Below are 17314 nucleotides of genomic sequence, written 5' to 3'. Positions count from 1 at the left end.
ATCAAAATAAAAGATCTATTGTTATTTTAATTATCTAACAATATAAAATAATTTAATTTAAATACGTTGATATAGTAAAAAAATATTATATTGTTAGCCAATCATAAATTATTATATTAAGAAAAATAATAATTATAAGTATAAAAGTTTTTATACCGATAGCAGACAAAATGGAATCTTATATAAGAGAAACATATATAATATATCACATTTAAAGCACAAGTTACTCGAAGCAAATTTAATAATCATCATAAATAATATTCAACAGATCAACTTCATTAGAAATGAAAACAAGTCGCAATATGAATACAAGTTAGTAAATGACAATAACGTAGAGAATTAAATTGTATTATGGAGGAGTTGTAGGCATCACTTAGATGGAGAAATTGATCAGAAATCAGAAACAAGGCATAGATAGATAGTGGTTCAAAATTGATCAGAAATCACTTACGACATTGGTGAGGGGTGGGCTCAGCTGGTCAGATTGCAGCTGGAGTTGAGTCATTAACTCGTCGAGAATGGGTTCGTACACCTCAGCGAACCGGAATTGTCATTTCGTTTCAGCTAGGTTCGGACTCGTCCACTGAAATAAATTCATACATATGCTAAACCAACCACCACTGCCACTTTGTACGTAAATTTTTCATGTCAAAATTACACCAAGTCACTTTGTTTTCATCTCATTAGAAAAATACTGAGGTTAAGGAATAAGTAAAATTTGAAAATCATTAATTTAGGCAATATAAAAGAAATGAAAAATGATATAAAGTTAGGGAATGATTACGTAATGTGCTCCAGCTGCTCTGTCATGGTACGAAATGCTGGTTGTTTTAGTAACGGGGCAAAGGAAAAGAAATGACGACAGTGAGGCAGTGAAGTGGGCCTATGAATCTGTCGATTGATTTTGCAATTGCATGGCGCAGATACCAATATCAATGCATTTAATGCTTTGATGGAAAGCCTCATCATGTTGGCCCAATTTCATCGCTGTTTAATGTACCCATTTTCATCCCCTCTCCCTCTGTGCTGACGCAAGGATGCGTAGCCATGACCACAAATTTTACGTGGCCTCATTTACTAAATAAATATATTTTTAAACTACTATCATTATTAGAATTGCAAGGTACGATACTTACTTAAATAAATATCACCTTTTGCAGTATATCTCTCTTTGCTTTGCACAAATAAATTTCATGCTTCCCACTAATGAGGGAGAGGGTAAACAAAAGTAGCATTAAGGGTAAGGAGACAGGGAAAGAAGGGAGGGAACGGCTGCCTTGTGTCATGCTTTTTAATATATATATTTATTTGACATTGTTATCGTTTTCTAAAATCTCAATATAAAAAAACTATTTGTATCTTTGATATATAATTAATTTTCTCCTAAATTTATATTATTTTTTATCAATAATTTTTTTTTTAACTTGGCTTCCTTATTTAACCTTTATATTATTTAAAAGTTTAATGTTTAAAAAGTGAAACATCAGTACAGTTATTTTCCTTTACACTTCATCACATGTACAATTTAAGAATAAAACTATTTTATAATAATATGTGAATTATAATTTTTATTATAATAATTTTATTTTTTTATCTATGTATTTATTAATTATAATTTAAATTTAGATATTAAAGTTATTATATAACTTTATTTTATTATCTTATATTAAATTTTATATTTATGAAAATTATCTTAATTTTTTTAATTTGAAGTTTACTTTTAAAATTCTTATCCTTTAAATTTAAATTTATCTTCTTCTTTTTGTTTTCCATCCGATTTAATCTGAATCTGACTCAGGTCGCGTACAAAGACTCGAACTCGAAACCTTATTTAAAGAATGTCGAATCACTTGCCACTCGTATCAATATCCGTTGGTTAAATTTATACTTATTAATATATATTGATTATTAATATTTAATAAAAATTTAACATTACACATAAAAGAATTAATTTAAAACTATAATAAATTTTTATATTTTCTATTATTATATGTATAATTATTTACAAAAAATAAAATTTTATTTTTTAATTATTAAATTATATATATATATATATATATATATATATTCTAAAATAAAATATCACTACATTTTCCTCAAACTAAATCTATCTACATTTTTTTTTCAGTGTTTTAAAATTTTTATCTTTGGTTACCTTGATATTAGGTTTTTCTTATTATCAAATTCACCTAGTTAGACTTAGTTGGTCATTTTAAATTAAAAATCTTCTTTTCGGTTCTTAGTAATGGTTGATAATTTTAGTCCATAAAATTTTAAAATTTTCACTTTTTTTTTCTGTTAAACAAAAAGGTAAAAAGCTTAGAAAAACAAAAAATCAGAGACCCAACATAAGAAGACAGATAACCGTCTAGACCTAGTTTTGCTAAATGATCAGTACATTGGTTACTTTCCCTATAGTATTCAAGAAGAGGGACAAAGCCTTTTTGACATCACTTTCTATCCAAACAATGTGAATTCCTTGCTGAATGATAAGCTCAAGCCCTAGCAAAATGCTCCATAATTCAACTTCTACGAGGGAGCAAGGATCCAGATTTTTACAAAACCTTGGGATAAAATAGCCCTTAACATCTCTGATTAGGCCCCTACATGCAGCAACCCTATTAATCCGAGATACAAGTCCATTAACATTTAGTTTCCATTGGTGAGCAGGGGGAGGAACCCATCTAATTCTGGCATAATCTTTGACCTACTTCATGAAGGAGACATATAGGTTACCAAGGCAGCCAAAATAAGCTTGGAAATCAAAGAGAATTTGCTAAATAAGAACCTACAGTTGGACAAAAAAAAAAGTTATTGCTCTCCTTTCATAGATTCTAAACAATAATTATAAATAAGCTAATCTAATTAGGAAATTTACTAAACTTTTGGTTGGAAAGATTGAGCAGTAACCAATCAGAAATTTCTTGGCTAAAGAAGGCAACCCATTGTTTAGAAAAAATAAAATAATCCTAAACATCTTTAGCATAATTACAGTCTCTTACCACATGTATAACATATTCCTCATCCTCAATGCATTTGGCACAAAAGGGAGAAGAAAACATACCTTGATGACATCTTTCAACATTAGTAAACAATTTATTATGAGCAAGTTTCTAGAAAAAAAAAATCTTAATTTTGAGAATGTCATCTCAATTCCAATTTTAATTAATTCTTTATTTTCATTTCCGTCAAACATTTTAATTTCCTTAACTTATACATTATTAATACATAATAACAAAATTGTGATATGTTACATTAAGTGACATGTATGATAAATTATGTGATATAATACATGTTTTTATTTTATTTTAATCATTAAGATTGTTATTGACATACATTTTGGTCAAGTTACCATCAACAAACATCTTAATTCTTAAAATTGTTATAACAAACATTTTAGTCCTTCTTCCTTAATTTTTTTTAAATCGTTATTTTTCTTCTTCATTCTTTATCACTAAAATCTATCCTCACCAGCACTATTTATTTTCTCAATAACTGAACTTATATAAAAATTGACAACTCTATTTCATTTCTTGTAGGTCTTTTTCCTTTCAAGTTTTAGTTCTTTCTCACTTTAATTAAATTTCACTTCCCTACCAATGTCCAACCAATGTCCATTAAGGTCGAAACATTCTCAATTTCATTTCCTTGTGATTTTCCTATGTAACAACTTTGTGATTGTTGTATTTTTCATGACTTAATTGAATTGGTTAGTGTGTTGAATTTTTGTACTTTGTTTTAATTTGTATGTGGTCTGAGCTTATTTTTAAGATTTAAGAGATTAAAATGGTCAATAATTACTATCTCAAGAACAAATATGCGGATTCAAATTTTAAAAAAAAGTATAATTAACAGTACCTTATCATAATCATTTGTTTATCTCCATATTTAGGAGCTTAATTTTGTCATATTAAAACTCTATCTCTATTTAAGTAATTTATTAATTAAAGTTTGTAAAATTGTTCTCTTCCTTTCCTTCTCATCTGTTAACCAATAGTCACTCCTTCTAAAAGGGAAACAAAATTACTTTATTATTACCAACTTAAAATCTCACTTGCTCTGAACTCAAAATACTGCAAAATCGTATTCATTATCTAACCGTGTTACAAGCAAGCTTTCTCAACTTATCAAAACAAAAAGGGCAACATATCCATTACTAGACACCAATAGTAATAGCTTTAGGTCAATTTATCATGTAAGTATAATGAAAGTCAAAGACAAAATAGGAGGAGGGAGCTTCTCTGGAAAATCATGAACTCTACTACTACCCCAGTCCCATTAACAAGAGAATGTTTTTCCTACCTTTTTGAGGTCATGTTTTGATGAAGCAGAAAAATGGAGTGAGGCCTTGCTAACTTGAGAGGGAGAGGTGGTCTTTTTATTTTTATTTTCTGAGAAAAGGAGAAGAAAATATTTTTCCTTCAAGTGGTAGAGACTGAATGTATTGACAAAATGAGTCTTATTTCTCAAGACTAGCCTTTTAAATGTTGTCAATGGATTTGGTCTCTTAACCCTAGGTATCCCATGTGCAATTGGAGATCAAAAGGAAATTAATTGACAAAGCGTTTAAGACAATTTGGCTTAACACAAATTTGTTGGACAAATTGCTCTTAAATTGTCTTTTTTATTCAAGAAAATACTTTGAATAAGACTTGACATTGGCATATGGAAATATCTTAATTAAGGTTTGAACTCCCACTAATCACCCTCCACTTTTCATTTTGCTAGTTAACTCTCATGTGTCATGACTCTAGACCAATATATTATACCTATTCTTTGGTAGTTAATGTCGAGCACCATACTTGGTTCAAAATCCTTTTCCCCTCCTCTTGGTCTAGGTAACTGGGTTCATACTCATAAGGCCCAACAAAGTGGCTTCTCTGTTTGATCTTTACATTTAATTGTTGAACCATTACATTAAATTCACATTCTCTCTAAAGTGCACTTAATAGAAAGTCTAAACCCAATTTTTTTTTAGTTCAAATGAATTATAAAACTGAAAGTCAAATTATCGCCTCAGGACTAAGAAAATGTCAATAGGATGAAGTAGGAGCGGATAATATTATCCACATTCATACACATTAAAATTAGTATCATATTCGTAGTGGATATTCATAAATATTTATATATTTTAAGAATTTTAAAATAATTAATAAAAGTATCATATAATATTATAACATCAATATTATTATAAAGTAAAATTTAACTTATCACAATGATAAAAATATAATATTTTAAAATAAGAAAAGTATATTTTATGTATGTACAGATACCTGACGGATAATATAATATTCGTCCAACTCATTATAATGTATAATTTATTTTTAAAATATAAATAAACATCAAATATAAAACTAAATATTTATAAAATTTGATATTAAGATAGTATAACTATTTAATCATATAGTTTATTCAAATGTATACAGTACCGTGTGTGTATATAAAAATAAATTTTGATGAGCATTTAGCAAGATGAATAACGCTGATCAGAAATTTATACTAACTTTTTATCCCCAACAACTTTCAACCAACTTTCGTATCAGTGTATAGAGATGACTGGAGAAAGAAAATTGAAGAAAGAGTGCCTACATTGAATGCCAATTAATCCAAGTATGTCCCACAGTTTAAGGTCAAAAGCATAGAACAAGGTCCATTTTTTTTATCCAATTTTTTATGTTAATTACTTTCTGGGTTTTACCAAAGGGTCATCCATAAAAGCGCGTACGGATTTTAAAATATGTTTATTCTAGTGCTTATTTTACAGATATCATAGAAACATCGTCAAAAGCTAATTAACAAATTATTTGGCCATCTTCCAAATTTTTGTACGAGATTTGATATGCGATTGCAAACACCACAGTTCAAGCAAGTGCAACGAATAAGAAATCATATTACAAAACAAACGACGGAGATTCATAATTGCTCGGGGTGATATTTCAAATATAACTCATAAGTTCACTGATTTAACCAGATGTACAAGAAATAACGAACATATATGTACCGCACTTTTCCAGTTAAAATTAAATAAATAGAAAAAAGAAAAACTCACGATGTAGGTGGCTACTTGAAATTTTCTTCTACAAGCTAGAAAATGAAAAAGCTAACTAGGTTAAAATGTTAAATTGGTGAAATTCTGAAAGGTTAAGGTTTTTGCATGAGTATAGAGTTAGAGGAACTAAGCAAGAGTTTCCCTTGTGGGAACAACTCTGAAAATGAGCTCAAGGTCAGGAGGCATAAAGTAACCGTTCTTGGGTGGGACCCTCTGCTTCGGCCGGTAAATCGGCGGCTTCTTCTTGGGTGCCGGCGGGCATAACTTCGCAGGGGGTATCCGACAAGCGCTGTGTTTGGGGGTCCGGCAACCTTCTTCGATGTCCTTGGGCATGTTTCGAAGAATGTTTGTGTTTGAAGCGCGCGTGTTGTTATTTATAGTTGCAACCACCAAGAAGAGGTTTGGGGGAACTTGAGTAACTTGCTCCGCAAGGAGACAGAAAAGGTTCTGTTTATAGAGTTGCGGAAGCGTGTGGTGGAATCTAGAGCGAGTCCACGTGGCAAAAAGGAGGGGCTTTTTGGGCTTATGTGGGTGGGTTGTGGGGCCCGCGGAGGAAGTGGCATAGGATTCTGGGTGGTGGTTTCCTTAGTGAAGGGGAATGTACGAGAATGTTTGGGAGGTTTCAATTTGTACCACATGTTGGGTTTTGGCGGGAATTTTGGGTCGGTGGGTCATGGACCCGGTTGAGTTAAGGTGTGGTTGAAGGACGGTGCACGTGTAAAATGACCTTGCTCTCCTTTTCTTTTGTGCTCCACACCACCGCCAACACAACCTAGGCCGTGGATGTTTTCATTGTTTATTAATGTTTCTGGTAATGCTTCTTACTTTTTTAATAAGAAACGAAGACGTTATGATAAATGGGCAAAATTTTTGTACAACATCACTTGATGTATTAAATAGTTATAATGTGTTGTTTATATATAAAGTATGAATCGTTTTTCAAGTTTACCTTATTTTGGGGTATGTTTTCAACTACTGTTTTTGTTTGTCAAGCTTGGGAATTTGAAAAATAGCTTGGACCTGTCGGTGTAGGAGCAGTTAAAGTTAAAGGCTTCTCGTCTCACTGAACGGAGCCATATGCCCGGTAAGCCAGTAAGAATTTGTTAATAGCCATTACTTACTTATAATCTTATAATTATTTTGTCTTTCTCTCCTTTCTTAGTTCTTTTAACTCTTTTATTTATAGGTACACATAATTTTAGTCATAGTGATGGAAGAAAAAAAAGAAGGTAGTGATGATATTAGAAGAAAATTTAGTCATAGTGTTGATAAAGGTGAAATGAAGTTACACAATATAACAATATTTACTTTGTAGGTAAAAGGAATTGGAACATATTTTTAAATATCTCAATAGTTCAAGTGAGAAGTGACGATTAAAGATGGGAGTTTTGCAGTGATAGCTAAAGAAATAGAGAAAATGACCAACACAATAATAGCAACAAAAGGACAAAAGAGAATAGGAAAAAAAGTAGAAGAAAAAGAAAAAGACATAAATGTGATGAGAAATAAAATAAATAATATATGTAGTATAAAATACAAAAAATTTAACGAAATTAATGTTGTTAACATTTTTAAAAGTAAATACCAAATTAAAATATTTAAAATTTAGAAGATCAAAGAAAAAAAGAAAGTATAATTTGTATAACTTCTTAAAAAATTATTTATTAATTTTAGTTTTAGATATAATTCTCTTGTTTATAATTTTAACTTTAAGATAAATTTTATTATTAAAACAAATAAGCCAAATTTTAATTTCTGTTATATTTTCATACATTTTAAGAAGCATAGTAGTTTTAATAAATTATTTTTACTGGTAAACTTATCATAAAATTTGTTTGACTTACATCAACGTCAACCCAATACATAAATCTTAAGAAGGCATGGAGTAATTTACTCGATTTTTTTTATTGAATTTTCAATCTCAACTTTTACGCTTTGTTTGTAAGTAGAAAAAATAACAAAGAGAGGAGAAAATAAGAAAGAAAAAAAAAGAGGAAAAAAGTATATTTTTTAAATCCCACAAAAATAATTCCATTTTGGAAGGAAGTACGAGGGAGAGAACGTTGAGACTGGGGGAGGAATATGCCACGGGTAGGATCCGCGTGAATTTTTGGGGTTTTTAATTAACTATATCATTGAAAAATATTTACAGAATATTAAAATTTTAAAATATTTTCTTATTACGAATATATATGATAATAAATAATAATAATAATTTTTGGAGTTATTTTGTAATTTTTGTGTGTTTGTTTTTAATATAATTTAATTATTTTTTCACCTTTTTACTTTACTTATTTAAAAGAATGAAGATATATAATTTTCATTTTATTTTCTTTTTTTCTATTTTAATCTACCTAAATAATATATTTTTTACTTTCTTATTTTTTTTTTCTCCCTATTTCACATAACATTCAAACCATGTTAGAATTGAAGTTTTTTTTTTTTTTAATGTATTAGAGGGGATAAAAGGCCAGGGAGTGAATGACAAATTACAATCCTCTGCCCCTTTGAAAAACCATACAGGCTTGATCTTACAATCTAAATGTATGCGTCCATCTACTTTGAAAAACTTTCTTCATAAATTTTCTCAGCCAAAAGCATCGATGAGATGGCATGCAAACATCTAGAAAGTGCATGGCAATCTTCGAATCTGATTCTATTGTGATATTCCAAATTCCTCTGCTTCTTATCACTTGAATACCATTAGAATTTGTCCAAAGCTTTAAAAAGTGGGATTTAAACATTTAAAAGTAATAATTTATATTAAAAATATATGATATTTTTATATTTCTAATATAAAATATATTTTTTTTAAATTTTTAAATTAAATTTGAGATTAACAAAACTTTGTTTTCAGAAGTACTTATTCTTCATATAATACGTGATCCCTGTCCCGTCTTCTTAAATACGATTGCCATCTAAATGAGATCGATAAAATTAAATGGAAAGTCGCAAGAAACGTGACTAAGGGATTGTTAAGAACTTCCATAACAGAAACTGTACAGTTAGATTCAGTTGTAACTGAATATTTGGGTTAGTTGTGTGGTTAGTTTTCAGTTAGTCTATAATAATGAATACAAGATAGTGTATTGGTGTGTTAGAGTAAAATACACGCTGATGCTGTGAAGTGTACATACACGTGTCGTTATGAAAATACATGGGCGTTATTTCCTTGAGAACCCTCGCACTTTCCCTCTTCTGTGGTTCATTCTTTGGTGATGGTCAAAGACTGCATGCTAATGTCACGCTTAAAATTATGAAACAATTTTCATTATCTACGGAATTAAGGATACCGTTGAATCACGATTAGTGATGAATTCGGATCCATCATGAATTAGTAAGTGATTGATTTTCAGCTTACTGACACAATTGTAACAGAACAATAGTTAAATCAGTATAATTATTTTTTAATATTGCGTAAAAAATATATATTTTATACAAAATTATATATTAAGGATACATTAACATAAAACAATTAGGAAATAGTTACAAGTTAATAATAATAATTTGATATAAATTACATGATTGAATTTCCTTTTTAAATAAAAAGATGTATAAGATGAAAAATAAATATCTATTTATCATTAATATGCATTTAAGTATTTTATAAACATTAAGTTAATAATTAATAGGCTTCTATTTTTCACTTTTTAATAATCTTTTTTTTTTTTGTTTTAGAAAAGATAATTTCTAACTTAGGACATAGACATTTGTTTATCTAACAAACTGAATAAAATTTTAAAACAACCTAAATGAAAATACATTTAAGAACTATACTTTAGCTATTGATTTTGAGGAATTACTCATTTTTTACTAGTTTTTCATCGCACTATTTTTTAAAATTGTTCAAAGTAGCGAAAAAAAAAGAGTTTATATATATATATATATATATATATATATATATATTTAAAGTTAACATTTGACTTAACTTTTATGTAAGCCATGTTCACTATTTTTTATATTTTTAAGAATCTTTTAAACGTATATACTAACCCAACATTTCGTTTTAAGAAAAAGAAAGGTCCAAAAAAATTACCTAAAATTATAAAAAGAAAAGTCAGAAAATAAAAAAGAATATCGAAAACTTTAGTAAATGTTATTTTATTTTCGTTTTTACCATTTCTCGCGTAGTAAAATCTCGTTATTTTCTACTTCTACCACCCCGGAGATATTCAAGAAACACAAAATGATGAGAGCGAAAGCACGTCGAAGAAAAACGCTGCTAGTGTGAACTGCTGATGCTGTCCCTTGACGCTGATTTACCTCAATCACCCTTTCTCCGTCGACCAAACCAAACCGCTTCGGTTTAGACCAACCGGTTTGACACTCTTCAATCGCCGACGCACAGAGAAGAAGGTACGCTCTCAGTTCATGAAACGATGCCGTTCGTTTCCAAAATCGATCGCCAATCGGATTTCAACGACTTTAGTTCCCAAACTCCTATCGTTATCGACAATGGCGCCTCCTATTTACGCATTGGGTACTCTCTTCTCACCAACCCTAATTTTCACTATTATTTTTCCATTCAGTTTTCGGAAATCAAGGGTAGTTACTAGTTAGTTAAGGTTGGTTCTGTTTCTCGTGAATTATTAGATGGGCGGGTGAGTCTGAACCTCGCGTTATTTTTCGCAACATTGTGCTCAGGCCACGCCATAAAGTAACTGGTGAGTGCTTTTCCCTCCTTTTTCACTCTGTCAGATACTATTTGTCAATCATTCACTATCTACTTGGTTTTGATGTAAAGCAAACATGCACCTATTTAATACCGATTCCTGCCATCGACTCTCGTAGCACTGGTTAATGATATGGCTTCTAAATTCTAATTACTTAAAATAGCAAGAATTGAGTAAAATATAGGCAAGTGCTAACTAGTGTCCGGCAATAGTTAAAAAATTAAAAATAACAAGATTTTGTTAAACAAATGTAATTGAGAAATCTCTCTTCTAATTTTCAGAGTATTCTAACATTTTTTTAAAGTTAATATTTTTAATTCTTTAACCAGAGTCCTTTTACAAGATCCTAAAATATAAATCGGTTTTGTCAAAGTGAGTACTAAATTTAAGGATACAAAATAGTTACTTTTTATTAGAAAAAAATATATATTTTTTTGTATTTTTAATGTAACATTATTTTTTCTAATAAAAACTTAGGATTGATTTAATATTTTCCTAATAAATTGTGCTTTCAGTATAATAAATATATTTTTGTCAAGAAATACTTTTTACCCTTGTTTTTCCTAGGGCATAGGCTAGCACTTGTGTCTTGGCGTTAATATTTATATTAGTTCTCTGTTGCTTTTGTTCATGTGCATCTTTTGTTTTGGATATTCTTTCATTTGCTAAAAAATAGGTCTAATATATGTTTGATATTTCTGTATTAATATCTGTATTATTTAGGACAATTTCTGTCCTGACATTGGTACTTTTTGCTTGCTAACAATTGTGTGGCCTATTGAATATTTGTTCTTTCACATTGTGCAACACAGGGGAAACTGTCACTGTTGTGGGTGACCCTGATCCGGCATTACTGAAATACTTTGACTGCACTCGCTCTGGGCCATGCTCAGCATTTGACAACAATGTGGTTTACCAGTTTGAAACTATGGAATATGTAAACTACCTCTCATCATGAATTTAACTTGTATATTTCATTATTTTAGATGAACTTAAGGATAGCATTATTGACATTTTATTTAATGACGTATAGATTCTTGATTTTGCATTTGACCGGATGGGTGCAAATGGATCTGAGGTATGGTAATAGGTGGAAAAGTGCTTCATTTTTCTCTTCCTCCCCTAGCGTTCAGCTTAAGGTCTTTCCTCTATGGTTTAGTTAGTGTTGTTGATACTATAAATTTGGTGTGCTAGAAGTAGAACTTAATGGCCTTGTTTTGGCACCGAACAGTTCTTTGGTTTAGTAAATACAGATTCTTCCCTTTTTGACGCTTTTGGGATTTGAGTAGTTGACTCACTCTTTTTAATTTTAATGTTTAATGCCAGAGCAGATTGATCATCCTGTCCTGATCACAGAATGTGTATGCAACCCAGTTGAATCTCGTTGTAAAATGGCAGAACTTCTTTTTGAGACTTATGGAGTTCCATCAATTGGTACTAATACTTTGCAATCTAAAAAAAAAAAAAAAAAACTTCGTGACCTTCAATAGAAAACTGATTTCAATGTGAAACTTAGAACCTATATGATTTATGGAAACGTTTTCTGTTTTCATTTTTAATTATAAAAATGTTACCTTGTTTTCATTTTGTTTTCTAATAATTGAGATTTATACAAGAAATAGTGAAAATAGAAAAAGTTGTTTTAAGTGTTTCCTGTACAAATCTTTGAAAATAGGAAACAAAATGAAAACAAAACGCATTTTTTGAAACCAAACAGCCCTTAAAGTACCCTGTTTTTGTCATTTGATTGTCAGTGGTTTTCCCCCTTAGGAGATGCATAACATCTGAATTTTGTGCTAGATGCCATATGTGTAACTTTGTTTATGAAAGTTGGTTGTGCCTTGTGCTTCTCTGTTTTGGCAGCCTTTGGTGTTGATATCGCATTCAGCTACAAGTATAATCAACAACAAGGAGTTTGTGCTAAAGATGGTCTTGCTTTGTGTCCTGGATTCACCGCAACCCATGTGATTCCGGTATGCTTTTTGTTATTTACTGAATTAAAGGATTTATATGTCAAGAAAATGATTTTGTTATTTCTGTTGCAGATTATTGTAATAGCATCCACCTGAACATGGTTAAATTTGTAGATATGATCTCGTTGTATATTATCAATTTATTATCTAATTTTGATTAGAGTAGTTAATATTATTAATCTTCTTGCGGATAACTTTTGAGTCTTTGACAGACTGTTGTCTTTATGAGCAAAGGTTTATTGATGTGAATCATGTGATGAGGGAAATTCTTTTGTTATGCACCATGCATATGCCTTTGCTAAGTAAAAATAAATCTTCTAGACAAGTAATTGTGCATGTTGGGGGAGACCTGTATGTAACAGTGGCAAGTTGTAATCACTTCTGACTAGTATATTAAAATGGATATGCAATATCTTCTCTAGCTATCTTTTCTTCTGTATAACATTAGAGTTGCTAAACCCGATTGAGATAAAATTTGCCAAATGTGTTGGTGTTTATAATTATTGATAATAAATGTTATTTTTTTGTAATTTCCAGTTTGTAGATGGGGAGCCTGTTTACAAAGGATGCTGCCGTACTAATATTGGTGGATTCCATGTGACTGATTATTTGAAGCAACTTCTTTCACTCAAATATCCTTATCATTCGTAAGTATCAAATCATCTGGGTTCTGCTAATACCAAAACTGAATGCTAAATAGGAAGAATTTTTAAATTTTATTGAATGCTCAATGCAGGGCAAGATTTACATTGGAAAAGGTTGAAGACCTGAAGATGGAGCATTGTTACATTGCACCAGATTATGTTTCTGAAGCTCGGTTGTTTCAGGTATAAATTGTTCTTCTTTTTACACCATGTTCCTTTACTGTTTCTAAAACTTCATAAATGATGTAATAGGAAGGAGCCAAGGAGGCTGAAGAAATAACCAAATATTGGCAGCTCCCCTGGGTTCCACCTCCAACTGAGGAGCCTCCTTCTGAGGAAGAGGTTGCAAGAAAGGCAGCAATAAAAGAGAAACAAGGTCAAAGGCTTCGAGAAATGGCCGAGGCAAAGAAGTCTTCTAAGATAAATGAACTGGAAAATGAATTGCATGGTTTGGAGTTTCTTTCGCATCAGCTTGAACAAGTGGATGAGACTGATGTTCCATCTTTCCTGGCAGAAACTGGCTATGTCTCTAGGCAGGATATAGAATCTGCATGTAGTCAAGTTACGCAATCTTTACGGAAAGCAAAAGGTGAACCAAACAATGAACAAGATGAAACTGAAAAGGCTGATCTTGACGCAAATGAAAAGTATTCTCTTATAAACATTCCCGATGACATGTTGACTCCAGAACAGGTCTGTTATTGTGTTAAAATAGCCGATTACATGCATCACTAAATTGAGCTCTGTATTCCCTCACAGCCTCACTTTCAACTTATTTTGGAAAATAATCAATTTTTTTTCTTTTGTCGGCTTTCTGAAAGTAGTTTTTTTTTTTAAAAATAAATTTACAAAAAAGAGATTTTAGAGGAAATAAAGCTTTCTTAAACGTGATGAGTGTACCTATGCAAATTCTCCTGGAAGCCATGTTTGCGTACAATCTTAATATGATTTAAAAATTTCAAATATTTTCTTTGCATTGATTTTCTTTGTGCTCTGAAGTTGACAATATTCATTGCATTTTCTATATTGGTATCTGGCAGCTCAATGGAAAAAGGAAACAGTTGTCACTCAAATCTGTGGCTGACGGGAGACAGCGATTAAAAAAGAAGCACTATGAAGAGGAATTGGAACGAGAGAGAAAACAACAATTAGAGGAGGAGAAACGCCTGTGTGTTTGATGCTTTAATTTCTTTATTAAGTTTCAAATTCTACGTTGTTTATGGCTTGCTTATGTGAGTAAAAGTGTTTTCCCTCACATTCTGTTCGAAGGTCACTATGTTGAATCCAATACGGATTTTGCAGGCAAGGATAACCGGAAAAGTTGTGCTGTACTATCTGCAATAACTTATGTCCAGGATATGATTGTTGTCCAAAGGACAAATGCAATCTTCACTTGGCTGCGAATGATTATTATTATTATTATGTAAACTTTTTGTTTGGTCTCTTTACTGTAGAGAGAACCCAGAGCTTTACTTGGAACAGTTGCATGCAAGATACAAAGACCTTTCTGAAAAAGTTGACCAACATAAACGACTTAAGACAGATGGGGGACATACGAGTGAAAGTAATTGGTGGGATGGTGTTGGGCGGGGAGAAAGAGCGAATGCTGCTCAGAGGGAACGAATGCGCCTCTTGTCGACTGCAGCTTTTGATAGTGACATGGGTGAGGATACATTTGGTGCCACGGATGAAGATTGGCAACTGTACAAATTGATGAACAAAGATTATATTGATGATGATGATGATGGACCCGACGAGGATGAGGCAGAGCTGGCCCGCATCTCCTCCAGGCTCCAGGTTATTTCACATTAATTTTATGATTATCTATGTTTGCATTCTTGTACAAGATCAAATTGTATATGGGTCTCAACGGACAATTCACGGAAAAACCTTTCTGAATTGTTTTGTTAGGACTTGGATCCAACATTTATACCCAATTTGGAAGTCGGTACCTTTCAACCTGCTGAGGTGCCACGTTTTCGTCCTCTGACCAAAGAAGATTTTCAGATTGTTCTTGGGGTTGAAAGATTCAGATGCCCTGAATTGTTGTTTAATCCAAATTGGATTGGGATTGATCAGGGAGGATTAGACGAGATGGCTGGGGTCTCACTAAAGAGACTACCATGCAAGGATGAAGGCTTGGAAGACAGACTGACTAGTTCCATACTTGTTACTGGTGGAAGTTCTCTTTTCCCTGGTATAATTGAACGCCTTGAAGCTCGAATTCGGATGATTAGACCATGTGGTGCACCTATAAACATTGTTAGAGCATTGGATCCAGTCATGGATGCATGGCGTGGGGCTGCTTCCTACGCGTCAGCCTCACAGTTCCTTAAGCAAACTTTCAGTAGACTGGACTACTATGAAAAAGGTGAAGACTGGCTTCGCGGTTATCAACTGCAATATACGTTATAATTGATCCCACTGTACAGTATTGTGTAGTATAGAATTTTCGACCATTCTTCTGTAGTATAGCCAATTGCCTTGCCTTTGCTGAAGCTGGAACCAGAACGTCAACAAAAGCACGATGCTACTGCTAATATTCAGTCTTGTGAATAACATCTACTTCTTGAATATCAACCGATTAAATATGTGTTCGTTTTTCCGTTTGAAATCCTTACACCAAAACAAAGTTGTAAGGATTTGTTATGGAATCATAAAAACTGACTCAAAGAAATGCTTTGAAATTTTATTAAATGTGAGCAATTTTGAAATGTATTAATAGCAATTACAATGTTAAACATTTACTTACACCCTGACTTAGAAAAATCATGAACTTGACAAGTAGAGTAATTAGAAGAATCTAAATGTTGGCGTTGTGTGGCTTTAAACCTTGACAAATCAAATAGATCTCTCTGGACGAAGGTCTTGTGGCTTTAGGTCTGAGCCATGAAGACTTCCTAAAGAACGGTTTAGAAATGTGGCTGATTTCTGCAGAAAACAATTACATTATCAGTCAAATCATATTAATAATATTATTATTCAATTAGTTAAGGAAAAAGGAAGAACCTTTGGCATCTTCACTCTCCAAAAGCTTTATAATAAGGTTCCCTCCAACTTGCAACACTCCTTCTTCTCCTTCTCCATTCTCTTCTTCACTTGGACAAACTCTGCTACCAAGAGCCAAATCCACCGCTCGCATCCCTAACTCAAAAGACAAAGCGGCGTCTTTTGTAGTGATTCCAGAAACCAAGGGACACATGTCTGAGAGAATGACAGAAAAGCCATTTTTGTGAGGAGAGAGATCTCTGAGTTGATTGTGAGAGAGGTTCATGACGTCTGCAGAGATGGTTCGAACCCTAGAATCGCAGTGAAGAGGGGGAGGCTTCAGCTTCTTCACATCGATGCCGAGGACGGAGCCGCCGCTGTGGATGGGGCCCAGGCTCTGACAGGCCACTTGAAGCCACGCGCCGGGAGCGCAACCCAGGTCGAGAACGGAAGAGCCGGGGTTGATGAGCTTGTGCTGTTTCTGTATCTGAAGCAGCTTGAAGGCTGAGCGAGCCACGTAGCCGAGCCGTTGAGCCTCCTTGTAGAAGAAATCTGGTGCTCCACTCACACCCATCTCTCCGTTCCCTAACGCCTCTGACCAAGGGTTCAAGCCTAAGGTTTAAGAATACCACTCGTGCCTTTTTTACTTTTTTAAAAAAATTATACTATACAAATTCACAAATACTAAAAATGCTTTTTTGTCAAAAAAATAATAATAAATACACTAACCTCGTAGTTTTTAACGCACTTTGACATAAATCTTAATCAAAATTATTTTTTAACTTATATTTTTAAAACACTTATTAACAAGATTTTTAGAAATTATATATCCGTATAATATTATAAAAAATAATTTATAATAATTTATTGTTAAAATTATATAATTTAATATTATTAATATATTGAATTACATTATATAGTTTTTAATAAAACTTGAAGAGTGAATAGAAATGAGTAGATAATACTAGATAATCACTATGCCACATG

The 17314-nt window shown here is 31.9% G+C and overlaps 2 protein-coding genes across 3 annotated transcripts; one reads left to right on the top strand and one right to left on the bottom strand.

Annotated features, from left to right (window-relative positions):
* The first annotated feature begins 10223 nt into the window (after positions 1 to 10223).
* On the top strand, positions 10224 to 15910 carry LOC113846082 (actin-related protein 5-like). Of its 2 annotated transcripts, XM_027473944.1 has the most exons (12): positions 10426 to 10529; positions 10643 to 10713; positions 11535 to 11659; positions 11756 to 11800; positions 12054 to 12156; positions 12586 to 12695; positions 13233 to 13342; positions 13432 to 13522; positions 13592 to 14032; positions 14380 to 14507; positions 14794 to 15136; positions 15251 to 15754. In XM_027473944.1, the coding sequence occupies exons 1-12, from the start codon at positions 10429 to 10431 to the stop codon at positions 15752 to 15754; spliced, it is 2172 nt and encodes a 723-aa protein (XP_027329745.1). In that variant the 5' UTR covers positions 10426 to 10428. The 2 variants fall into 2 exon arrangements, with proteins under 2 accessions (XP_027329744.1, XP_027329745.1); XM_027473943.1 differs by lacking the exon at positions 11756 to 11800 and having other exon boundaries at positions 10224 to 10529; positions 15251 to 15910.
* Positions 15911 to 16010: 100 nt separating this feature from the next.
* On the bottom strand, positions 16011 to 16917 carry LOC113846084 (ribosomal RNA large subunit methyltransferase E). The gene is made up of 2 exons (XM_027473952.1): positions 16349 to 16917; positions 16011 to 16270 (listed from the first exon to the last, which is right to left on the bottom strand). The coding sequence occupies exons 1-2, from the start codon at positions 16899 to 16901 to the stop codon at positions 16143 to 16145; spliced, it is 681 nt and encodes a 226-aa protein (XP_027329753.1). The 5' UTR covers positions 16902 to 16917; the 3' UTR covers positions 16011 to 16142.
* Positions 16918 to 17314: the final 397 nt, after the last annotated feature.

The sequence above is a fragment of the Abrus precatorius genome, unplaced genomic scaffold, assembly GCF_003935025.1.
Source record: "Abrus precatorius isolate BTA unplaced genomic scaffold, Abrus_2018 Scaffold8, whole genome shotgun sequence".
Lineage (NCBI taxonomy): Eukaryota > Viridiplantae > Streptophyta > Magnoliopsida > Fabales > Fabaceae > Abrus > Abrus precatorius.
This window is presented reverse-complemented; position numbering and strand designations above follow the sequence as displayed.